Source organism: Lynx canadensis, chromosome A2 (genome assembly GCF_007474595.2).
Source record: "Lynx canadensis isolate LIC74 chromosome A2, mLynCan4.pri.v2, whole genome shotgun sequence".
NCBI lineage: Eukaryota > Metazoa > Chordata > Mammalia > Carnivora > Felidae > Lynx > Lynx canadensis.
In genome coordinates this window covers 36,398,341-36,424,705 of record NC_044304.2, presented here as the reverse complement: position 1 = coordinate 36,424,705, position 26,365 = coordinate 36,398,341, and the positions used below count along the sequence as shown (strand labels likewise).

Here is a 26,365-nt window from a genome sequence, read left to right as displayed (position 1 = left end):
TTTGTGCTTTAGACTGAAACTCGGCCATGTGGGTTTTGCTTCAGCTTCAGCAGGGAAGAATGTTCAACAAGGGGCTCTCTTCTCTTGCTTTCTTCAGGCCACCCACCCTCATCTCTTCCCCTCCCACATCTACCCATGTTCACTCTCCTGTGCGCCCCAACTTTTTGAGTTATCCAAAGAAGGAGAAGGAAAAGGAGAGGGAGAGAAAGAAAGAAAGAAAGAAAGAAAGAAAGAAAGAAAGAAAGAAAGAAAGAAAGAAAGAAAGAAAGAAAGTCAAAATCAGCTTTCTGAAAGCTGGACAATCTACATATAGTCTAACTCCAAAGACAAGCTCTTCTAGGTGTCCTTTTCCTATGACATCAGTGGCCTCAGTTTATCTTCTTTTTGTTATAATTCAAAAGATGTTTTGAATCTGCATTTCAACCCAGTGAGGCAGTTAAGCCTGGGTTTTGAAACATGGCTCCATCAGTCACTGGCTGAAAAACCTTACATCATTTTCTTAACCCTCCCCCATCTCCTCTGAAAAAATGGGGTTAATAATAAAAGTACTCACTTCGCAGACTTGTTGAGCACATGAACAAGTTAACATATGAAAAGTGCCCAAAGTAGTGCTTGGCACGTAGTAAGCACGCAATAAATGTTAACCATTATTATTGTCATCTAGAGAGAAGTGAGATTTCTAGCTAGATCAGCAAGTGGAGAGTATTCCTGCTTTATTTCTGAGCAATCAGCCACTTGTTTCTGCAACTCGACTTAAAGACAAATTTAAAAATCACTTAGTCAGGGATTTGTTTGGATTTGATATAGATGATTGTTCAAAAGCATGATCCTTGGAAATCTTCCGCTTTACGGAGAGTATGTTGAAACTAGGACTTGAAGCTAGTCTGTCATTAACTGGAATTTCAGTGTCAATTGTATTATAGCCACATCCCCAGATGGTTGTTCAGGATGTTATAAATTACTCACTACTTTAGTTGTGATGGACTTCTTCAAAGTTCCCCTAGAAAGGAGTGGAAAGTCAGCTTTGGAACTGGAGACTTTGTTCAGGCAAATGTTTTTATGAAGTCAATGAGACAGAACAGTTTCTAATTCCTCATGCTTGTGACAAAGATATTTACCCTGTTGAGGGACGGAGCCCTGCATGATTCATATCCTGTGGGATGAAAAATAGAATTCAGAAATTCAGTGCTGTCAGCCCCTCCCTCCCTATCCTAGGTCTGAATGGTGTTGGTCAGGCGCATTTATAATCACCTAAGTATACCTCACTTCAGACTGAGGTGGAACAGCCAATTGTCCTTTTTGTGAGTTGAGTCATATATGTAACAAGAATTTAAAGGAGTCATAAGTTAAATCTCTTCGAGTCTAAAGAAGCAACTGAACACACAGGCATAGGTGGTACAATGGTGATTTACCATTGAAATACCATGCAGAAGGGTACCTGGGTGGCTTAGTCGGTTAAGCATCTGACTCTTGGTTTCAGCTCAGGTCATGATTTCGTGGCTTGTACTCTGCGTGGACAGCTCGGAGCCTGCTTGGGATTCTCTCCCTCTCTCTGCCCCTCCCCCACTCACACTGTCTGTCTCTCTCTCTCAAATCAATAAAATTAAAACATAAATACACATATACATACATACATACCAAACATAAAATTTGGAGGGTCTGTGTAGAAACCTAGATAACTTGTCTGGTGCGCTCTGTTGAACATGCAGAGTTCTGGCATCCTGGGGCCATTGTTAACACTTGTCAACATTTGGGGCCGAGGGGCTATGCCTGCTTTCACAGGAGCCTGCCATCTCTTTTGACGCAGGAAACCATGGCCCTCCGGACTCATGAGTTGCACGGGGCTGACCCTCTAGGATCTGCAGCCCCCATTCCATTAGGCCAGGTACAGATTTCCAAACATTAGATTGTAGCGTTTTCTATCACAATAAAACTACCATTGTTTTTTTTCTTTCTTCCACAGCTGTTAGCTTATCGACTCTTATTAAAAGACACTGCCATGGGGGCACCTGGGTAGCTCAGCCGGTTAAGTGTCCAACTCATCTTCTGCTCAGGTCGTGATCTCCCGGTTCATGAGTTCAAGCCCTGCGCTAGGCTCTGTGCTGATGGCATGGAGCCTGCTTGGGATTCTGTCTCTGTCTTTCTCTCTCTCTCTCTCTCAAAATAAATAAATAAACATTAAAAAATAAATAAAAGTCACTGCTGTGGCCTCTGGGTAAATCATCATGCCATTTTCCTTCTCAGTGGCCCCTCCTGGGTCATATCTACTTCCCGTCTTCAGAAGACATCATTTTGACAGTTCACCCTGAGGGGGAGTACTCTTCCAGAAACACTTGTACACACACCGTATATGCTCCCACATGAACTCACTCGCATACACGTGTGCACACTTCACCCACACCCTCACACTTTTCACTCCTTTGCACAGGAATACCAGTAGAACGCTCAGACTTATGGGCATTTCAGAGCTGATATCAGCTTGAACCCTGATGTTGGTCAGGCTTGGCTGATGGCAGATCATTCCAAAAAGGATGTCAGGACTGAGAGGAACAGTCAGGAGCACTAACTGGGCTCAGAGAGGAAGGTGGGAAGCTGTCAACGTTCCACGTTATCCCTTTGTCCTTTTACTGAACAGCCTGAGGGCAGCAAGCCAGGGTCTGCTCTGTGTACTAGGAAACTGCATTTGTTATCAGGAAATTGGGTACATTTGAGGAAAAGGTGGGGTTTTGCTGGCATTGCAGGAGGGCCTGGGGGTCCTGGAGTGAGAACCCTTCTGAGCGACAGAAACCCCAGTTTGAACTGTCTTAAACAATAAGGGGTGTTTATTGGCTCATGTAACTGAGAAATCCAAAGAGTTCTAATTTCAGGTGAGGTTTGATCAAGAGCCTAACGCAGTTCCTTGAATTCTCCCTGTGCTGCCCTCTCCACGTGTGGGCGTTATTGTCACATTTTCTTCCTTTACAGTGGCCAAGACTGGCTGTGGCAGTTTAGTCCTCACGTGTGCTCCTTCCATGTACTGAGAAGAGAGGGCAACTTTATCCCAGAATTCTAAGCAGTATTCCAGAGACTCTAATGAACTGGCTATGTCCCAAGTCCACTCCCCTACTAATCAGTTTATGCCAGTTAGGTTTGCCCCTGAGGGTGAATTGGGGTCAACACATGGGTTGTGTGAGGGTGAATAATGTATAAAATTGGAATTATCACACCAAGAAGAAAAATGGATGCTAGTCACCCCTCCACCATCGGGCCAACCCCCTGGCAGAAGTCTCCTGCCTTATTGAGACCGATGAATAGCACACTAATACCCCTCCTCCCTGGTGATCATAACATTTCTGTGGTAGACGCAGGGAAATGGAGCCCTGCCTAAGAATCTCCCTGGTTTATTGGTTTCCCGTTTTACGAATATTTTTCCGAAATCTCTCCACAGCCCAGTAGATTTGCCTTTCCACCTTAAGGAGAGAAGTTCAGGCATCTAGCTCCTGGGTAATGACTAAGCCAGACGTTGCTAGTAACCTACACCTTTTTCCTTTTGTGGCATCTTATTTGCAAAGAAGTGATGAACCAAGTGACAGTCAATGTCCTGCTAAGACAGTTTGAGTGGTGGAGAAATAGACACTGCTTTATTGAAAATTCACTAGGGGCCAGAGACTGTCGCTATAGACACCGTATATATGTTCCTCATTAACAACATTGGGAAGGAGGTGCTTTCTCTGTTTTACAGATGACAAAGCAGAGCCTTAAAGGGGTAACATAATTCCTCCAAGGCCTTAGAGCAGGCAGAGCAGAGCTGGGATTTTACCCCAGCTTGGGTAGAATCCGACTTCAAACCTGCGCTTCTTACCTCCCTCTTTTTCTGCAGGAACACACTCTGAGCATTGTCCTCAGCTTGAATTGGGGAGCGAGCGCTCCAGTCTTGACCTCCCTATGTGAAATTCTCCCCAACGACAGCCACCCTCACCCTGAGAGCGGCCCCGACCCTCTGCCAAAACCCATGTGGTGTCTCCACGTCATGATGGCCTCCATCTCAGGGTTGCTGGTGTTGTCTACTGCCCTACCCACACCTACCCTGTCCATCCCGTGCGGCGAGCCCTGACTCCTCTCGGATTTCATTTCCTTATTTTACAGCACTTTCCGTTCAAAATGTGTATGCCCCAAGTCGGCCTCCACCACACCCCTGCCGTCTATTAGCTAATATGTTCCCCAAGGCTGGTGGGTTGTTTTATTAAGTGTTCCATGGAGACAGGTTTAATTTCCAACAAGGGCCTTCTGGAGGAAGTGTCTTGCTCACTACTCAGTGGAAACCTCAGATTACAAGGTGGTGCCTTTGAGGGCTTTGGGCTCTTGCACAACAGAGGGAGGGTTTTTTTTGTTTGCACGTGGGGGTGGGGGGAGGGCATGTTTGCATTACTATTAATTGAAAGGCATGTTTCATGTGTCAGAAATGCAGAGTTCTCCATGACTTCATGGGGAACTGTTCAGGTTTGCTCTTGAATTCCTTTTCAGACACAGATTTCCTCCTGATTGCACCTCCCCGTTTCGTCTGTGCCTTCTCTCCTACCCATAATCTTGATCAGGGGTCAGCAGGCTGTGACCTGTTTCTGTAAATAAAGTTTTGTTGGCATGCAGCCATGCCCATTGGAGTCTGTGTTGTGTCAGGCACTTTTCCACTATGAAGGCAGAGTTGAGTAGTCACAACTGAGACCCATTTGTCCCACAAAAGCTAAAATACTTACTATCTGGCCCTTTACAAAAAAAAAAAAATATATATGCTGTCCCTGATCTAGGTCATTAAGCTCCATAGAGAGTCGTGCCCAACCCCCTAACTCTCTTTCCCCTCACAATACCAAGAATAAAAACCTCACATGGCCTGGGCTCCAACAGGAAAAAAAAAAAAAAAATCAAATGCCTGATGTTTGGAAAGGAAAAACGCAATCTCATGCTCAATCCAATCTCAAAAAAAAAAAAAAAAAAAAAAGTGAATGACACTTTCGTAGCCACTCCCTATTTCTAGGCCCTATCCATTGACAACTGTGGGGATGTACCCTACAGGCCATATTTGCTGCCACAAAACAAACTGAAATGGCTTACTAGGAGGAGGTGATAGGTAAATTGCAAATGAAGAGGTGTTATCACTTAGCAGTTTCTTGCTTCTTTTTTCCTCCAGAAGTTGGAGAAGAGGACAGGAAGGAAAGTGCATATTTTACAAAGGAAATGAGGCAAGCCTATTTAAAGGGGAAGTTGGCAGGAGAAAGATGCTCCTTCCTTGCCAAAGAGCATCTGAGCCTGTAGAAGTGATAACCATTGACTGGAAGGGTCCAGACACTGAGATGCTTTGGTTTGAGCTTGGCACCACTGGCGTCTTTGCAGCAAAGTTGTAGGCACCTCTGTGGTGTGTCGGCTGGAATCCAGTGCAGGTTTTTCCAAGGGCCTTTGTTCATCGAAACTGGAGCTTTGTAAGTTTTAGATGAGTGAGAGGGTGAACATGCCTTTGACCATTTAGAAACCTTAAGCCAACTTTGGCAAGAGGTTTTAGCATTTGGCACCTTGTGTCTTTTTATGTGGGACTTATGGAAAGGAAAGTGCCCTCCCAGATGGCGGTGGTGAGGGCCCTTTTAATAACATTTTAAGCTTTTAGATTTATGGGATCCCAATAAAATTAAGAATGTGGTGTTACTGATATTCTGTGGGTGAAAAAATAAAATAAAAAGCAATGCATCCATTCCTGGAACAGATGGAAGAATTTATTGGGACATCTGGGTGGCTCAGTCAGTTGAGCGTCTGACTTTGGCTCAGGTCATGATCTCACAGTCCATGGGTTCAAGCCCCGTGTCAGGCTCTGTGCTGACAACTTGGAGACTGGAGCCTGCTTTGATTCTGTGTCTCCCTCTCTGTCTCTGCCCCACTCCTGCTTGCACTCTGTCTCTCTCTCTCTCTCAAAAATGAATAAACATTAAACAAAATTTTTAAAAAAGGATTTATTAAGTATTATACCCAAGATGTCCTAAAACCAAATCATTGAAAATGCAGAAGAATGTTATTTGAAACCACATAAATATAAATACCTTTACTATTAATATTGTGCATACTGTTTCACTAGGAGAGGCCAAGTTAAATTTAAATTTCAGTTGGATGGGCTGCCATGAAATTAGAAGGCCCTTTCTGCTGACCAGAAAACATGTCACCATGGATTATTTAATTTCTGGCACAAATGAAGAAAGGACTAGAAAATAATGGTATCAGAGTAAGCCAGACACTATCGTGTGTTCCAAAAAAAAAGCACATTATGGTTTAGCAGTGGTTCTGCCTTAGCTTGGATGTTGGTTTTCCTCAAAGGCAAGAGGGAACATCAGCTGTTTCTGCTGCCCAGCGTCCATTTGCCTCCTTCTTCTGGTAACAGGAACTTCCTTCACTGAAGGAAATGATCTTTCCACACTCTGACCAATTGTCCTGTAGGGGGCTGCCAGTCATGCTACCCCACCCTCCTGGACCCTGGAATGACTCCTGCTTCCTGATTGGCTGAGCCAATCACTATGCACACCACCACCCCCTCTACCCCAGCCACAGGTCTTATGATAGTTAATCAACATGGTATCCCATGATTTAACCTACTGGGGCTGGCAGGGAAGAGCTGGCTCATTAGTAGGTTGGAAGGACATGCACCTGGAGCTTTCATTGTGGTTTTTTTATACCCTGTTGAGATAGCAGACCTTAGAGAATGAATGGACCATACAAAGGATGTGGTGTCAAAGGCAAGAAGAAAGAAATAGTTCTTGGCGTCCTCAAGGCCCATTTGACCCTTCCTGTCCCCCTATTTGAGGAAGTTAAGAGAGCCACAGGTCAGATTCAGCAACTGGAGACAGGTAGACATTAGGGTACCCCAGACATCCAGACAAAACCAATACAGTTCCTGTTTTGCTTAAATTAGTTAAATTTATGTTTCTAACATTCGGAAGCAAAAAGTTTTGTCAGATAAAGACATTGCAATCTCTGTGTAGCTGGCACCCCACATTTCTCTCCTAGGCTGCTAGACTACGTTTCTAACCCCTTTCATTCCTGTCTGCTTCAGCAAGCTTTCTTTGGCTGCCTGTTAATGTGCCACCACTGAGATAGCACTGGTCCCTGCTGATATACATGGATATAACAAGACCTCTTGCACACTTTATCCATTCCTATGGAGTTTTGAATTCTGAACCAACCAACTCACCTTTCTCCATGCCTTGTCCTCCTTTCTTGGTATCCCCATTCCCAAGTGCTCATGTGAACTTGACTTCTAATCTTTCTTGACCCACTGTGGTTGTGCCCAACTCCACTCAGTACCAAGTGCTAAACTCACTATTCTACCTTTACTGTTGGTCTCTGGGTACCCCAATTACTGTCTCCAGTCTCTGAACCTGTCACTATCTTCACTGCTCTATGCCTCAGTTTCACTATCTGTAAAACTGAGATATTAATAAAATCTATTTCATAGATCGTGGTGAGGATCAAAGGCTTAATGAGTGCTTTATATATAACAAGAAATCAATACATTTTTAAAAATGTTTTAATGTTTATTTTTTTTTTAATTTTTTTTTCAACGTTTATTTATTTTTGGGACAGAGAGAGACAGAGCATGAACGGGGGAGGGGCAGAGAGAGAGGGAGACACAGAATGGAAAACAGGCTCCAGGCTCTGAGCCATCAGCCCAGAGCCTGACGCGGGGCTCGAACTCACGGACCGCGAGATCGTGACCTGGCTGAAGTCGGACGCTTAACCGACTGCGCCACCCAGGCGCCCCAAAATGTTTTAATGTTTATTATTTATTTGAGAGAGAGAGAGAGAGAGAGAGCGCGCGCGCGCGTGCGCATAAGTGGGGGAGGGGCAGAGAAAGACAGAGACAGAGACAGAGACAGAGACGGAGACAGAATCCAAAGCAGCCTTCAGGCTTCAGAGCCCGATGCAGGCCTCCAACTTATGAACCATGAGATCATGCTCTGAGCCAAAGTCAGACAGTTAACCGACTGAGCCACCCACACGCCCCAAGAAATCAATGCATTGTAACTCAAGTTACATCTGATATTTCTAACTTTAATAAACAAGTTTAAATGTAGAGTCACACTTTTTTCATACTTAGTATTAATGAAAATGATATGATGAATATGATTAGGTTAGAAAACCTATAACTTTTTAGTTTTTCAGAGTTCTGTTGTTGAACAGGAATCTCAGGGAGATTTTCACGGATTTTCTTTTTGACTTTTCTTTAAGAGAACCCAGGAGAAAATATCCTTTGGAAAAGACTGGTCTCTGATTTTAAGTAGAATTAAAATGTGCAAAGAGAGACCAGTGTGTGTGTGTGTGTGTGTGTGTGTGTGTGTGTGTGTGTGTGTGCATTTGCACACGCACACACACAGGTGTGGAATAGAGAGAGAACTATACTATATTTCATAACTAGAGTACCTTGAATTTGTAAAATTCTACTATGTCCTTAAGCCTCTTTTATTTTCAAGCTGATTGCATTCGATGCATATTGAAGGTTTCCACACTTCAAAACCTGTCCAGCCTGTTTTTCCCCCCTGTGTAGAATCCTGTGACTGTACTTGAATAGCACCTGATATTCCATAGTCTCAGGGGTAAGCAGTAATGGCAAGAATGAGGCCTGCTTCTCCACTTACCTGATGAGGAAGGGTTCCCTCCTTCCTTCTTTACCCATCACTGAATGCTTCCCTTTCCTAGAAAAGATTCTCTTGGAGAATGCTACACTACATGGCATTCCTTGTTGTATTTACCACTCAATGAATTCTTGGTTGATGGAAGAATCTGTCCAGGTTTGAAAGGGGGATGGTGATAATACTTAAGAGTTTCTGAGGACATTAGAATGGGTTGATGTGTGTGCAACTCTCTGAATCAATGCCTGACACGTAGCTTCTTTTCTGAGGAATATCAGAAAGGAGTAGATCTTCCTTTTCCAAGGACTATCTGTGGGTCCATTTGAGCCCCCTAAATCCATGCTAACCCTCAAAATACCTCTGAGATCCAGACAGTTTGTACTAATGAAGTACTAGGGATCTTACCTAATCTTTGGGTGTCACCAATGTAGGGACATCAGTATTATTTCCACATCCAGCTGCTACTGACCTGTCCTCCTGGATGCTCCCACAAGTAAATGAGCACTGTTCCTCTCCTGCCTTCTGTATTTGAATGAATTGTGCTATAATCCAGACATTCCAAGGTTGTGCTTTCTTTAAACCAAATTAATCACTCTGGATCTTCCTTATCCCTTCTTTAGCCAGCTGTCTCCATGCTAGCATCTCAGGTTCCTTTTCCCTTTTGATTACTGTTTTTCATATATATTATCAATAATATGTTGAGGTCAGCTGTAGTACTATCTCCTAATGCCAGCAACCCCACCTCCCTTCATGTCACAGTGTTTGTAATCTGGGTTGCTCATTTGGATCTTAGATGTCTCGGAGGCCTAGAGTCAGCTGGGAAATTCACTTTGTACATCGTAAGTTTGATAATTGGTTCATTTTCATCCTGCATATATTAATTAGGATGCTGTGTTAGACTCTAGGATGCAAAGATAATAAGTCATACATCTTGCCCTCCACAAAGTTCCAGTCTAATGTAATGTATATTGTTAAAGACTTCCTAGAGTAAAAGAGAAGCCACACGTTAAATTGGCTTCATTAGCAAGGAAACCGTATTATCTCACAGTAATGAGCATCCCATACAATGCTTGAAGACTCCAGTTTCCCTTGTCGGTAGTTGTCTTGCTTAAATGGCATGTGTGTCTGGCTTCATCGTCAAACTGGTGGTAAGGTAGCTGTGCCAGTTCTAGGAAAAGTTTCGTAAAAGCTCCCCCAGGAAACTTCTCCCATTAAACTGGGTCTTAATGGCCAGGACTATATCACATGCTGTTTCCTAAACCAATCACATAGGAAGGAGAAGGGGATTACCAGAATTAGCTTAAGCTATTTATTTTGGGTATAGTGGATGTCGGGTAATTGCCCTATGACCACAGCAGTTGAAGAGGCGTAAGAAATGAGAAATTCACTATAGTGTGGTACGTGCCATGATAGGAATCTCTGAGATTCCAGAAGAATTGTCTATGCATCGATTACCATATTTAATCATTTGTTGATGGAAAAACTTCAACTAAACTAAAAGATTTTCTGAAGTTTGTATAAAGTACAAGGATTGTATCCCCTAATGTCTAACTCTGGCTTCTTACACTAGGGTAATGCATTGTCTTCATCAGGGTATTAAGAGGTGCCCTAAGGGATTATGGGAAACCCAAAATAAACATGTTGCATCCTCTTCCCCTACCATCAGTTTTACTAAGTGCATTTTTGGAAGGAAAATCAAAGATCTATTATGGAGAAGATTACAAAATCTACATGAATCTTTAAGATAAAATCAGGGAATTCAATTTCCCATTGCTAAAATTGCTTTGGGTCCTGCCCCTGGCCTCTGAAGGTACACATTCCCTCCCCTTTGCCATGTAGTTTACTTGAATGGAATAGTTGAAGAGGGTCAGTCTGCATACATTTTCACTGTTTTGGAAGGGAATTGAATTAATCTGGATGCCCTCCTTTCCACACAACCATATTTCAATGATTGTGGGCCTTTGAAAGTTCTTCTCCAACTCGAACTCCAATATTTATGGTAGCTGTGTTTTATCATGTAAATATGTTTGCATTGTATTTATTTCTTTTTTAATCTTTTTTTTAAGTTTATTTATTTTTGACAGAGAGCAAGATAGAGTGCGAGCATGAGCTAGGGAGGGGCAGAGAGAGAGGGAGACACAGAATCAGAAGCAGACTCCAGGCTCCCAGCTGTCAGCACAGAGCCCGACGCGGGGCTTAAACTCACAAGCCATGAGATCATGACCTGGGCCAAAGTCGGATGCTCAACCGACTGAGCCACCCAGGTGCCCCACATTGTATTTATTTCTAAACCGCATATCTGAAATTACTCATTTCAGTTCTTTATCATCTCTGAAACTATGTAGTGGCATGTATGGAAAATGACATTCAAAAAGAATGCCAGTAACTGTTGACATTCCCAGCACTCTTGTAGTTAATCAGTTAACAGACTTAAGTATTCTGTTGCAGAAATAGAAACAGAGAGCAAATCCACAAGGCAAATGAGTTCAGGTCTTCTTAACCTGCTCCTAGCATAACTTGAAGTAATAGAAACAGAACTAGTTTGAGAACGTCTCAAAGCACTCTTGAAAGGGGCTTTAGAGAATAAGCCACTTAGGAGGACAAATATATCTTGGATAATCCCACTGCTAATGTCAAGACCTCTTTGAATCAGGTCAAATTAAAATCGAGATGGTTCAACATGTCACCTTCTTAGCACACAGTGTCCTCTGCCTGTAGTAGCAATATCTCACACAGAAGCCACCTGATCACCTTTCTAGGTCCCAACCATTTTATCCCAGTGTTGTTGTTTTTCATCTGAGAATTGCCCTGATTCAGTACCAGGCTCATGTTTCTCCCCACTTCTTCCTGGGAAAACTCTTCTACTCCAAAGTAGGTTCCAAGCCTTATTATTCTTGGCTTTCAGTGAATTCTAAGCTTTCTTTGAAATGGCGCTCCATTTGGGGCTCCTGCGTGTCTCAGTCGGCCAAGTGTCTGACTCTTGATTTCAACTCAGGTCATGATCCCAGGGTCGTGGGATTGAGCCCTGCATTGAGCTGCGCACTGAGCATGGAGCCTGCTAGAGATTCTCCCTCTCTCCCTCTCTCTCTGCCCCTTCCCTGCTTGTGCTGTCTCTTTCTCTCTCTCTCTGTCTCTCTCAAAAATAAATTAATAAACATTAAAAAAAAATAAATGACACTCCATTTGTTTAAATGAGTGAGGGCTTTCCTGGGATCATGGATAGCTTTTGCATTGCCATCGACTCATTTGTCTGGTTTATTGAGTATCTACTATGAGCCAAGCACTAAGTAATGGCAGTGCAATGGTGACAAGGCAGGCACTCATGGAGCGTATGGTCTGGGGGTGAGATCCAGCTGCTGTGATGAGGTGCTCACCTGCTTTGAGGAATCAACATTCAAGCTAAGTCTGGAAAGATAAACAGGAGGTCATTGGGTGAAATCCTGGGGTGGAAAAGAGTTTTTAGAACTGAAAGAACTGCAGAGGAAGAGCCTGAGGAAAAGAAGACCAGTATTTCCTTCTGTAATGAGGCAAAACATGGAACAGAAACCCAGGCAAAAAGCCTAAAAGGTTACTCAGAGTAGCAGAGCAATCCTTGCAGTCAGATCTCATAATTTGAAGTATTTCCTGATTTAACCATCCTTTTCTCTAAATAAGCAGAAACGTCAGCCCAAATTTAATGACTATACAGGTGTTAGAGTACAGATGAACAGAGTGCCCTAGGTTTCTGTTTGAGCAATTCTCCTAGTTTTCAAGGACTCTGGTGTGAAGGACACAGAAGTGTCAGGCTTCGTATGGGGACGCTCATTCCCAGGTGTCTCAGCAGATGAAAATCCTCACGCTCCCCACAGTGGGAGCTGGACTGCATGCACCCCACACTCTCCTAAGCTGTGCAGAGCATGGTGAATAAAGTACCAAGCATCAACCTGCTTGGCAATTGCATTTCAATCAATTTCATTTGCTGCTTAAACAATATATGTGAATTGGAGACTGGTAAGTGGTAGAAGACAGTCCAGCAATCAATCCTTGCTCTTGGGATTCTTCCCTTAAGACTTGTTTGTTACAAACACGATTTTTTTTCTCTTCCTTTTAATTCAATTTTACCTTGAATGACTTCTCGAGAAGTACTTGAATTCTGATTATATTGTATTGCTTTTCCTGAAAAGTCTTTATTCTTTTAAAATAATTATTGCATGTGTACAGCATGACGTGTATGTTTGGATAACATAGACGATGTCCGGAGGGGCACACGAAAAACTAGGCATAGTGGCAGCCTTTATGGAGGGGACAAGGGCAGGGCTGTCACTTCCTTCCATAGCATCTTCTTGTGGTTTAGATGAAAAAGATTGTTTCCTCAGAGCCCAGAGCTGTGGCTTATCCAGCAGAGCCCAGGCTAGATTATAACCTCCACTCACTGCCTCAGCCACATGCCATCGTGCAGTAAACAATTTGAGCAATCTTACATGGCAGTCCTGAAAATGAGGAGCTGGGGAACCAGGATGGGAGAGAGACTTACATTTCATTCACTCCATAACATTTTGTATGATTTCATGTGCATTTCAAAATTAGAGACCAAAAAGTAATATGTGCTGGTACAGAAAATAAGGAAAAGAGAGCCCGCCAAAAAATAAACAAAAATCATCCAGTGAACCCAACTCAAAATCACGGTCAATAATTTGATGTATTTTCCTTTAGTTGTTTCCTGTCTACGTTTAGTGAGTTTCACGGTGGAGTTCACGTGCAGTACTGATTTCCGGCTTTTATTTTTACTGTGTTTTGTCCAAGAGACATCTTTTTCCAGTCGAGAAATTTGAACACCTTTTCCTGATGATATACCTATTGCATGCTCTTTGTAGAATATTGAGGAAATATAGGTAAAGGGTTAAGATGTGTTCTATGTTATTTATTTATTTGTTTCTTGGTAAGAGTTTTATTGAGATACAGTTCACATATAAAGTTCACCTGTTTCAATTGTGCAACTCAACAGCTTTTAGTATATTTACAGAGTTGTGCGACCATCCCTATAATCTAACTCTAGCACATTTTCATTGTCTTAAAAAGAAACCTTGTCATCCCCCCATTTCCCCTACCCTCCCTCCAGACCCCCTCAGTCCTAGGCAACCACTAATCTACTTTCTATCTGTGTACACTCGCCTAATCCAGACATTTTATGTTAATGGAATCATAAAATAGGTGATCTTCTCTGTCTCCTTTCACTTAGCATAGTTTCTTCGAGATTCATCCAGTTTGTAGCAGGGATCAGTATTTCCTTCCGTTTTCCGTCATTACTTATTTTTTTATGATTGCTTGATTATTTATTCTTGATTTATATATTTTATTTATTCACAAATCACAAAAATCACCCTTTTAAAATGTTTATTTGTATATTTTTTTTTTAATTTTTTTTTCAACGTTTTTATTTATTTTTGGGACAGAGAGAGACAGAGCATGAACGGGGGAGGGGCAGAGAGAGAGGGAGACACAGAATCGGAAACAGGCTCCAGGCTCTGAGCCATCAGCCCAGAGCCCGACGCGGGGCTCGAACTCACGGACGGCGAGATCGTGACCTGGCTGAAGTCGGACGCTTAACCGACTGCGCCACCCAGGCGCCCCTATTTGTATATTTTGAGAGACAGCACCAGCAGGGGTAGGGGCAGAGAGAAGAAGCGAGCGAATCCTAAGCAGGCCCCACACTCAGCATAGAGCCCCATGCGCGGCTCTATCTCATGACTGTGAGATTATGACCTGAGCTGAAATCAAGAGTTGGATGCTGAAATGACCCAGCCACCCAGGCCCCCCAAAGTTGTTCTTTTTAAACACATGTTTTTACTTCTTCAGAGTATATACCTAGGAATGGAATTGCTGGGTCGTATGGTAATTCTGTTTAACCTTTGGATAGATCGCCAATCTTTTGCACAGTGACTGTACTATTTTACACTCATACCAGCCATGTGCAAAGTTATAATTTCTCCCATCCTTGCTGTCACTGGTTATTGTTCTTCTTTTTGATTGTATCTATTGTCGTGGGTATGAAGTGGTATACCATTGTGGTTTTGATTCGCATTCCCTAAGGATTAATGACGTTGAGCATCTTTTTATGTGCTTAGTAGGCATTCGTATATCTTTTTTTTTTTTTTTTTAGTTAAAAGCAGGCTTCATGCCCAGATTGGAGCCCAGTGCAGGGCTTGAACTCACAACCCCTGAGTTCAAGACCTGAGCTGAGATCAAAAGTCAGATGCTTAACCGATTGAGCCACTCAGGCGTCCCTCATATATCTGCTTTAAAGAAATGTTTATGCACATCCTTTGCCTATTTTTAAATTGTATTATTTGTCTTTTTTCTGACTGAGTTGTAGCTCTTTATATATTCTGGATATAAGTTCCTTATCAGATAAAAGATTTTCAAATATTTTCTTCCAGTCAGTGGCTGTTTTGTTTTGTTTTTCATTTTATTTATGGTATTCTTTGAAATGCAAAAATTTTTAATTTTGATAAAGTCCAATTTATTTTTCTCTTTTGTTACTTATGCTTTTCATAGCATACCTAAGAAACCACTGTCTAATTCAATGTCACAAAGGTATACAATTATGTTTTCTTCTAAGAATTTTGCAGATTTCCCTCTTACTTTTAGTTCTTTGGTCTATATTGAGTTAATTTTTGTATACCATGTGAGGTAAGAGTTCACATTCATTGTTTTGCATGTTTGTATCCAGCTGTCCTAACAGCGTTTGTGCAAAAGACGATGCTTTCCCATTGAGTGGTGTTGGCTCTCAAAAATCAATTGACCATAAATGAGAGGATTGATTTCTGCACTGCTGATTCTCTTCCATTCATCTATATATCTGTCCTTATGCCAGTGCCACTCTGTCTTGATTACTATAACTTTGTGGTAGGTTTTGACACGTGATCTGTTGAAGTTAACAAAACATCCAATTAAAAATAGCTTAAACTATATAAGGCCCTTTATTGTTTACATCTCATTGCAAGCCATCTGAATGTGGGCTGCTTCCAGCTTGGTTTGACATCTCAACAAAGTCAGCAAGAACCCAGGCTTTTCCTATACTTTTTTTTTTTTTATCTTTGCTGTCAACACATGTCCTCTTGGTCACAAGATAGCTGCTGTGGCCCAGAGCATTGTGTCTTCATACAACAGTGTCCCAAGCAGGAATCAAGGAATATGCTGACAAAACTCTGTGTTCTTCCTTTTTTGTTTTCAGAGGGAAATCTTTTCCAGAACTCTTTAGAAGGCTTCACCGTATATCTTACTGACAGATGGGGTGTCATGCCTTCCCTCAGATCAATCATCGTTGATTCTAGGGGTATAGAAAATGAAGGCTCTGAAAAGGGGGATACATGGTTGATGAACAGACAGCCGACACCATCTGTGGAAATATATAAACATGCAAAGAATAAACCAAAATGATCTGAAAGCCCACCAGACTGAGATGCTAATGGAATCTTTTTAGAGTGAGGAGATCTGCCTTAAATTTCTTTGGTGCCAGTTCCTTCAAAAGTGAAACTCCTGTTTTCTTCCTCTGTTATTGATTCAAGACCAAATGATGAAGTTCTTTTCTTCATTCCTTTCAAATACTGCCTAGAGCTCTCTGAGCTCTTGATCTGAAGAATATACATCTGTTTTCTCAACTCTATAAAATATCCATAGGCCTTCAGCCTGTTAGCATGCAGCTTTCAGCTTCTTTCTCCTGTTGACAATCCATTTTGTAGTTGAGAACAAAATGCCACTCATGTCAACTTTCAGTTAATTTTAGAATAGTAAGATAAAGTAAATACCTTTACATCTTTTTTCTTCTTTTTCTTTTTTTGGCATGCCAAACTTTGCTTTTATTTTGTTCTTACTGCTCAGGGCCAAATAGTTGAAATTCCTAGCAATAATCCTACCAAATCATTCTGTATTTTTTAGCAATAACAGGAAAATGATCTATTTTTTTATAACTTACTTGTTTGATGGCCAGAGTATACTGGTCTTGAAAGTTTTTACTACTTTGCAAGCTATTATCTTGGCTGATTTCTCTTATTTTGTTTTACTACAGTTATTGGCACATAGATAGTATGATTGATCTTTAGAGAGTCAAGATTCCTTACGTATCTTTTTGTTTTCCTTCTGTCATTTGTTGTATAGAAGTGAAGTTCCACTGGGTTTCAAGTAACTACTCTTAACTCCCATAAAAATGATTCTATTACTTTTCATCACAGAATTTCTTTTTCTTCTTATTGCTGTTTATTCTTACTTAAATTGGGTAAGTCCAAAGGGTGGGCATTTTGTCACATTCACTTCCTGGAGGAATAACACAAGTCCCAGAGCCATTCATACCCTATAAACTGTAGTGTGAGGCCAAAGAAAATAACTTATAAGTACAAAAGAAATTAACCTTCTGTCTCTCAAATTAAGAAGGATTGGAAAAATTAGCAGTATATCCTTTAAGATGCTTTCAAATGCTTTTCCCACTGATCTTCAGCAAATTACCCAGCTTCTCTTTATCTCAGTTTGTTTATCCATGAAATGGGGCCAGCAATGCCTTTCTCCCTTGGAGCTTGGGATAATACTGTGAGAATCAACTGATGCTCTATGTGGGGCTGCCTTTATTTATTTTGAACATAGGGTGCTATATAGACCAATTATTACTATTTTAAGTTTGTCCTTGATGGTGTGCATGTAAATTAAGTATAAATAAGAGGTGACAAATTATGGGGGTGAGAGGTAATTCACAACATTGATCCTATTTCTTCTTCCAAAATGAAGATCAGCTCTTTCCCACTGACCTATGTGGGCTTCTTGGGAACCAACATCTCCTTCAAGTGCTTTCACATCGACACAAGATGACTTCTAAAATTTGACTTGGCAAGAGCTTCCAATATCTGTTCAATGGATTAACCAGTAAAAATGGATACAATGTGGAGTCTAACATGTTGCTCCCTTTTTTGTACCTCATACAATAAAGATAGCACCGCTCCTTTTTCCTTTGAGGAAGAAGAATTTGGTTTAGTAAAATAACAGATGGGATTTTTGAAGAAGATGAGAAGGTTTGGTTTGGTTTCTTCCTTTTTTTTTTTTTTTTTTTTTTCCTCCAGGAGTGGAATGAGTTTGCCAAAGAGTAGAAGCTGGATAGATCCCTTAGTGCTGGATATTATTTAGTTTGTAGTGTTTTTTAGATCTTTGTGAGGCCAAAAGCCATTCAGAGTCATGAAGGCAGCTATAGAACTTAACCAGCCTCCTGGTCAGCCTTGACCAGGCTATTGGCAATAACGACTGGTTCCTTCCCTTTCAGGATTCTACTACTTCCGCCTACTCCCTTCCATTTCCTCCTGCTTGAGTCCAAGACTAAAGCTCTCCTTGCTCTCTCAGCCAAGGGGAAGAGGAGAGAAAGCAGGAGTAGAGGGAAGAACAAGACCACGTAGCCTCTGGATCAAGTGGGATTGAAACAGAACTTCTCTTCCCCCTACAAGCCCTCCTGCCTCCTCCTTGGGGTGAGATGGAGAAAGGGGAAGGTCAAAGAGACCCCCTGAGTGAGAAGCCTGACTCTGCACAGTTGCTTTGAAGGGGACATCTTCACCCACCAAACCCTCACCCTGCTCTGCAGGTTAATGCCCTGTGGTCCTGGTGGGATGAGAGACCTGTTGGTCTCCTTTGGCTTAGTTATGCAGACATTCCCACAGGCCTACCCTAAGCCTTTTCTTCTCACCCCTGGAATTCTGCAGCTGTCACCCAGATGGGCTTCCCTGGCCCCCTACTGCTCAAGCATCCTCTTCCGCCATTTTACCTAAGCTCCACAAATATGGGATCTGTATTGCCCTAGGGCCTTAGTTCTTTTTGCTCTTCTGCCTTGGAGGACTATTTGTGTCTCTTCCCGCATCACCTAGCTCTCTTCCATTCAACCCTTTGTCTCAGCTGCTGTTTCACAGCCTCAGAGACGCACTCCCTGACCCCGCCCCACACCGCCATCCTACATTACCTGTCTCCCTTAGAACCCTTGGGGCAATGCCTGCTTCCTCGGTATTTCTTGTTCCCTTGTCTGCCTTCCCCCCTCTACTCTAAGACCCACTTAGACAGAGATCATCTGTTTTGTCACAGTGCATTCTAGGTACTTAGTTCCCTGCCTGACACATAATGCAAACCCAGTACATAATTTTTTTAATGGCCAAGACGTACGTACTTGGGGAATGGATGAACTTCTTTCTGTATTCACTGTCGAGACAAACGGTCATTCATTTGTCAGTTCAATAAACAGTTACTGATTGCCCGCTATGTGCCAGCCCCTGGGGAGACAAATATGAATAAGACCCTTCCCCTATTTCCACCAGTGGTTTCTGAATGGGGGAAGTAGGTACCACCATACCTAGGGACAGTCACAATGTATGCAGGCGCTTTTGTTGTTGGTATCGTAATGACTGGGAGCAGTCCTGGGGATGTAGTGGGCAGAGCCCAAGGTCACAAAACATGTTCCAATGCATGGGGTTCTCCTGTACAGGGAGAAACCGTCCAGCCACGCCACCCCCACCTCACCTGCAGGGATTCCTGATAGAGCTTCCGGTCTAATAGAGAAAAGAGGAGAAAGGAGAAATACCCTGCTGCAAGAGAAACTTTGTAGCAGTGCATGGCCCAAGGGAGACATCAGTATTCCACCTTGGGGTCATTATGGGAATTTTTTTAATGTGCCAAAGAAGGGCTTCACCCCAGGTAAGAAGGCCCAATTTAAGTGAAACGATGAGGCTCCTGGGTGGCTCGGTCGGTTAAGCGTCCAACTTCAGCTCAGGTCATCATATCGCGTTCGTGAGTTCCAGCCCCACATCGGGCTGTCTGCTGTCAGTGCAGAGCCTGCTTTGGGTTTTCTGTCTCCTCTCTCTGTCCCTCCCCCACTCTTGCGCTCTCACTCTCTCTCAAAAATAAACATTTTTGAAAAATAAAAGTAAAAGAAATGAAATGATACAACCAAAAATTAAAGTACTAAAATATAGTTTGTGATGAAAATCACTGTTCCCCATTTTTAGGATAAATCACAAAAAGGTTAGTGAAAATAATAGAAAATGACATTCCAGTTCTTTCTCAACGGGCTTTGAGTTGATTATAGCTCTTTGTGAGTGCATGAAAACCATTATAAAATGATTGCTGTATCCTTCCCCAATCTGCCTTTTTGGGGGACTATCAAGAGGAAAGAATGTTTCCCTCAGTGAAAGTCATGTGAGAGGAAGACCAGGGTATATAGCATTTAATTAGACAAGGGATCATCAATCCTTGCATGACTGACACGTTGGGCAGGAGAGTTCTTTTTTGTGGAGGCCGTCCTGGGCATTGTAGGATGTTAAGCAGCATCCCTGGCCTCTACCCACTAGACGCCAGTAGCCTCCTCTCTCTCAGTTGTGACAACCAAAAATGTCTCCAGACATTGCCACATGTCCCAGAGGGAGGGATGCAAAATTTCCCCTGATTGAGTGCCATTGAACTAGACCTTGTTTTCATCCCCCTCAGGCCCGATGTCAGACGTTCAGAGTCTATCAGAATTTAGCCATACTGGCTTTTCAGGTACATAGACAGTACAGCTTAAAAATGTCCACTGACAGTGAACTCTGTCTTTTTGATGGGCAGAGGGGACCATTGGAAGCTGCTATGTTACCAACTGGCTATCTCTTTCTAGAGACAGGAGTTGGCATTTTGTGTTGTCTTTCTGGCATCGTGCTCTTCTTCCTGCTGATTGCTCAAAGGAGAACTCCAGGAGCCTCAGGGATAATGACAATTTCTCTTTTACCTCTGTAGCCGAACTCTCAGGTGTCTGAGTAATGCTGTCACCCGAAGCATCTCTTTAAGTCTCCAGAGAGAGCTGCAGGAAATTACAGTGTATTGCAGAGAACTCTGATGTTAAAGAGGAAGGAAAGACAACAAAAAAAAAGAAAAGAAAGAAGAAAGAAAGAAAGAAAGAAAGAAAGAAAGAAAAGAAAAGAAAAGAAAAGAAAAGAAAAGAAAAGAAAAGAAAAGAAAAAAGAAAAGAAAAGAAAAGAAAGGGCAAGATAATTTTGAAGCAGGCTTGATTTAGCTCCCTTTCCACTGGAAATTTTAGACCAGCTTCAAGGGTGTGTGCCTGGGATCTGGTTTGTCCCATGTGGTTAGTCCATTTTAAGAATGATGCCACACTTGGGTCACTCTTTTCTCCACTGCTGCAACATCTGGGTTCAATTGTTCCCCCCACTTCCCTCCCATTGGTACCTGGTGTGGAGGAACTTGACCTTCCTTCCTTCTTGTCCTAGAACTTCAAATCTCTCCTTCCACAGGAGAGGAAAGCTGTTTGGCTTAGAAGCAGTATCAGTGTTGACATTGGTGGCAACAAGATGTCTTGTCTTGTCTTGCATTCAGCTCTGAGTGTCCACCAGCTCTCCAAGTCCCCAGGGAAAGTTGGCTGTGCTGGGGAAGACCGAGCTTCAAAAAGCTTTTTGGGAACTCGACTTTTTTTTTTTTAATGTTTATTTATTTTTGAGAGAGAGACAGAATGTGAGCAGATGATGAGGGGCAGAGAGAGAGGGAGACACAGAATCTGAAGCAGGCTCCAGGCTCTCAGCTGTCAGCACAGAGCCCGACGCAGGGCTCGAACCCACAAACCGCGAGATCACAACCTGAACCGAAGCTAACCGCCTAACTGAGCCACCCAGGCGCCCCTGGGAACTTGACTTTAGACCTATGCACAAAGAGAGAACAGTCCCGGTTTCTAGAGCATCTCTTCTGAGAGCATGGTGTCATGAGACAGAGATAATTGACCTGTTGGAGGTTTTATTCTGGTATTCCCTTTGCTGCCCGACATTTCCGAGAATACAGTCATGCTGCATCATTAAAAAAATAAATATACCACAACCATTCACTCATACTAATATGCCACTTTTGAAGTTCAGTAGTTTTCCATTAGAATGATGACATTTTCATTTTCAAACCAAGTTCAACTTCTTTTGATTCCATAAGACCTAGTATATTCTGATTTTGTATAAACACCGTGACTATTATGTTGGGAAATATCATCAGAATGCTAATACTAATGAGCCCATAGAGGAACTTACTGTGAAGAATTGTTTCCAAATCTTGGAACAGGTCTTGTGTCCAGTGAACTAACCAAAAACTCTTAGGTGATTTTATTAGTAATAAAAAGAAGTAAAAAGTAGTAAAAGAAATGTCATTTAAAAGTTTCGTGATTATGGGCACTTCAAAAACAATAGGCACTTTGAGAACTCATTTTGTGCTCTGACTGATTGAGTTTCAACTGAATTAAGATTCCAAAGGCACATTTGAAACCTGAAATAAAGCTGATTTACTTGTCGATAATCTGTCCTGAAGCCTTCTGAGCTAGTTCAGGAGACAGGCTTTGGCACCTTAACTTTCTGCCACTTAATAGCAAAGATTACAGCCCAGGTGTGAAACCATCAATAAAATACAGACATTTGTCCTACAGATGGATTCTGGGGGAAAAAAAACAACATCCTGGAATTTGCTCTAGTGCTTTTGCTGTAAGAAATGTCATATAGGGGCACCTGGGTGGCTCTGTTGGTTAAGCGGCTGACTCTTGATCTGGCCCAGGTCATGGTCCGCGTTGGTGAGTTCAATCAAGCCCAGCATCAGGCTCTGCACTGACAGTGCAGAGCCTACTTGGGATTCTCTCTCTTCCTCCCCCTCTCTCCACCCCTCCCCCACTCACTCACACTGTCTTGGCCTCTCTCAAAATGAACATTAAAACAAAACAAACATTATACTATTATATGCGACTGAAATGTACACATATTCTAAAGGAAAATAGACACTGGTGGCATATGAGGCTCCTTGAGGGCTTTTTCCCAAATGCCTTAGGCAATATCAATTCCTGGGGGAGAACGTAAAAAAACAAAAACAAAAACAAAAACCATTAATTATCTGGTGACTTCATGAGTGGCCAAACAATTTCCTTCAGTTTGAAGTGGAGCATAAACCACCTGTGCTGTTTTGCGCTGACAACTGCTGCTAGACATATCCAGAGGCCGAATTCTCCAGAACCAAATCAGGGATTCTCCTGTGAGCGTGATTTCCCAGCAAATAATAACTGGAAGCTATCTGCTAAAGACCAAGAACACTCTTTGTTTTTCTCGAGAACAGACTGCTGCATTGGAATTAGCACAGTGTGAAGGTGAGGGAACCTGCCCTCTGGCTGGCAACAACAGGCGGGGTTGTCATTTTCGTGGAGACCCTCAAATTAGAAGCCAAGGCAAGTTGTGCAGGCGCGCACACACTGTTGCTCTGAGACCGTTGTCTTCATCTCCTGCCTCCAGCACAACCAAGGAGACGTTCAGGGCTGTCCCCCCAGGGAAGTGAGGTCCCAAGGGATGCTTCGGAGGATTTTTTTTTTCCTCCTGCATCTGTGGCTGCCCAGAGGTATTTATCAGCGTGTACAGTGTGTACAAAGACCCTGTAGTGTAAAGTGAGATGCTTCCCAAAGCGGTTTAGGAGGCTCAGGCTGCTGCTGTGTGTGCGTGTGCGTGCGTGTGTGTGCGTGTGTGTGTGTGTGTGTGTGTGTGTCTGCAGACAGAACGCGCAAGCAAGAGCGCTGAAATGCAGCTCTCCTCTCTGCCTGCAAAGAGTCGCTCCACTTCCCCCTCTGCCCAGCGCACTCGGGGAGCGCCAGGGGGAGTCCTCGCCGGCCAGGGCTTCCCGCGCCCCGGGAGCGCCGAGGGCTCGCCTGGCGGAGCTTAGCGCAGCTCGCTCGGCGCTGCCAGCCAGCGGAGCGGGCGGGGGTGGACACTGGGCTTCTGTGTGCCAGCCGCAGCCGTTGGCTGGCGGGCGCCCAATCCCGGGGCATGCCGCCGGAGGCTGGCCGGGACGCACGGTGAGAGACGAGTTTGGTGGAAGGCTTGACCCCCAGGCTGCCCGCAGAAGCCGGCGTCGGGAACCTAGGCGGTCGGGCCGCCGCGGTGGGGGCTTGCTGCGCTGCAGCGGCGGGGAGCCGGGCAGCCCCGGGGTCCCAGGGAGGAGGCGGCATGGCTTCGGTGTTCATGTGTGGAGTGGAGGACCTGCTGTTCAGCGGCAGCCGTTTCGTGTGGAACTTGACCGTGTCCACGCTGCGAAGATGGTACACGGAGAGGCTGCGGGCTTGCCACCAGGTGCTGCGGACGTGGTGCGGGCTGCGGGACGTGTACCAGGTGAGCAAGGGCGCGCGGCGCCCCAGGGCCCTTGCAGGATGCCAGGCGCTCTTGGGAAGCCGGTTCCACCTGTATGATTTTATATTCTCTCTCTCTCTCTCTCTCTCTCTCTCTCTCTCTCTCTCTCTCTCTCTCTCTCCCTCTCTCTTTCTTTAAAACTCCTAGCGGGCTGCTTGGCTCCTGGGTCAATTTTCAGCAGCTGTGGATAACTGTTGCCTGACAAAGCTGGTGGATTGTCCCCCGTTGGGTTCGGGGGCACTTGCGAGTTCCTACCAGCATTTGCAGACGTCTGTTACAGAGTGATGGTGTACTGCCTGGCACTTAGCTAAGAAAGCTGTGGCTTTGCAGCAGAAGGTCTGCCCGAAGCGACTTTGACATTCAGACGATCCCTTCTTTTTCTTGTATTGGGGGTGGGGGTGGGGGTGGGGGTGGGGGTGAGCATCTCAGGATCAGCCATGTCACACCAATTTACCATCAGAGGGGCCTTGATGGGTTTTCATTCTTTGATTGTATTTCAGTTTTCCATCAGGCAGCCCCACATTGCAAGGCAGAGCCAGGAAAAGCTGATTCTGTGTCTACTGGCTTTTGGAGGAAGGACAGCAAATTGTGAATACTTTGCAGGAGGAGGATGGCTAGGGGAGGGAGGGGTGGCCTGGCTGATCATTGTCAGAATGCTTACATTTGGATTTAGTCCCCTCACACAACACAGCCTCTTTATTTCTCTGCTAGGTCCCATCCTGCAGACAAAAAATGCAGCAACTTTATTCAACTGGGAGACCGTTCATCTTCTCTGGGGACTGAAGCTTCCCTGGATTTTTTTTTTTTTTTTTTGGACAGTCATTTGTGGGTTTAAATAAAGTCCTCTGCTTGGGTTGTTAATATCTTTGAGGTTAAAAAAAAAAAAAAACTACATTGCATTTAGGAAGATTAAGCCTGGTGTTTGCTATAGGAATATATCATCATGTTTTCTTTCCTGAGATGTGGAAAGAGCTTTGTTGCAGTTCCTGGCTCCCCCTACTCTCACCCCCTTCCCACTATGGCTATAATGTATATCTCATTGTATTGAGTCCTATATGGGATCGGAGCCTCTGGTTTTGACAGGCTGTAGTCTTTCATCAATCAAGCAAAATTAAAAGATCGGCTCTGGGGGTTAAATTGTGGGCGTGTAAAGAATCAGCATCCCCTTGTCATCCTTGATGTCCGTATCAGCCTTGTTAAAATGTGAGGAACATTTGCTTCTTGCTTTCACGACTCCTACTTTGGGTAATATGTCTCTGATGTTTTGCAGTTTGTGAGAATCCCACAGCCAGGCTGAGAAGCGGGGCAGCATGTGGGGGTTTGAGAGTAGTATGGAGCTGTGGTATAGATCCCATCTGGCTACAGTCCACGGATCACCTGGCATTTCGGAGCCTGAAGTGTCTGCCTTTGAGCATTTTTCTCTTTGGGGAAATCATTGTTGCGTTGGTCTGTAGGAGAAGTGACCCCGATAGAGTTTTGTTTTTGCTCTTTAAGGTTGGAGAAACTTTTAAAAGGAGAACACAAGTATTGGAACCAACCGGACAGCCTTTATGTGTCTCTCCCCAAGTTCAGGGGAGCTATAGTTTATCTCTTTGCAGTCAGTGACCAGATAAAAAATGGAGGTTCCAGGATCCGGAGACCCCATGGACTCTTTATAAGTTTTATCAATAATTATTTTTAAGAAGCACAGCAACTTGAAGGATTATCCTACTAAACTGAAGATTTTCTCTTCTTTAAATGGATGGGGACTGAGCCAATACCCTCTCATGATAATAAAAAGGGACATCTAAAATAATTATAGGTGGAAAATGATCTCTAAGTTTAGAGTTTCCTGTACATGGGAAAAGAATTTTTAGAATATTTTAAAACTTGCAAGGACCATAGATTTCTTAATTGCACAATATAAACTAATTGCTAGCAAAGAAACACCATTTTCAGGACGCCTGGGTGGCTCAGTCAGTTAAGTGTCCGACTCTTGGTTTCGGCTCAGGTCATGATCTCATAGTTTGTGAGTTCGAGCCCTGTGTCAAGCTCTGTGCTGATGGTGTGGAACCTGCTTGGGATTCTCTCTCTCTCTTTCTCTCTGTCTCTCTCTCTCAATAAATAAATAAAATTTTTAAAAACTTAAGAAAAAGAAACACTATTTTCATTAATGCCTTTTAAATAATGATCAAGAAAGTAGTTATTTAAATTATATAGAACTGAAAGGCAGTATAATAAAGTAGTTAATACCTTAGGCTCCAAGTTAGAGAGACATAGGAATAAATCCGACCTCTGCCTACACTTGATCATGAGTAAGTTACTTACCCTTACTATGCTTCAGTTTAATCATGCATAAAATGGGAAATATGATAGTGCTAATCACAGAGTTTGATAAAAGAATTAATTGACACAAGATATTTAGCCCAGTGCCTAGAGTTTAGGAGACATTCAACAAATGTTATCTGCTCTGTCATTTTAGAAACCCAACTCATACTAACCTACAAATTAAAAAGAAGGCACTTTTGACACAACTGAGAAGTCTAGCAGTTGGATGAACTTCAGGTATGG

At 43.2% G+C, this 26,365-nt stretch overlaps 1 protein-coding gene across 5 annotated transcripts in view; it reads left to right on the top strand.

Annotated features, from left to right (window-relative positions):
• The window catches only part of FRMD4B (FERM domain containing 4B), a 325,040-nt gene that overhangs the window by 129,818 nt on the left and 168,857 nt on the right, over positions 1-26,365 (top strand). Inside the window, exons 1-2 of one of the 5 annotated variants that reach the window (XM_030307221.1) lie at positions 23,733-23,797; positions 26,277-26,359. The exons of 2 other annotated variants lie outside the window; for them this stretch is intronic. Coding sequence is in view for 1 of the 3 variants with exons in the window: in XM_030307216.1 (XP_030163076.1) it covers positions 23,636-23,797 (162 nt within the window). In the remaining 2 variants the exon portion in view is untranslated. Of the gene's footprint in view, positions 1-23,582; positions 23,798-26,276; positions 26,360-26,365 lie in introns of those variants that run through there. 2 more of the 5 variants (XM_030307216.1, XM_030307222.1) reach the window with 2 other exon arrangements.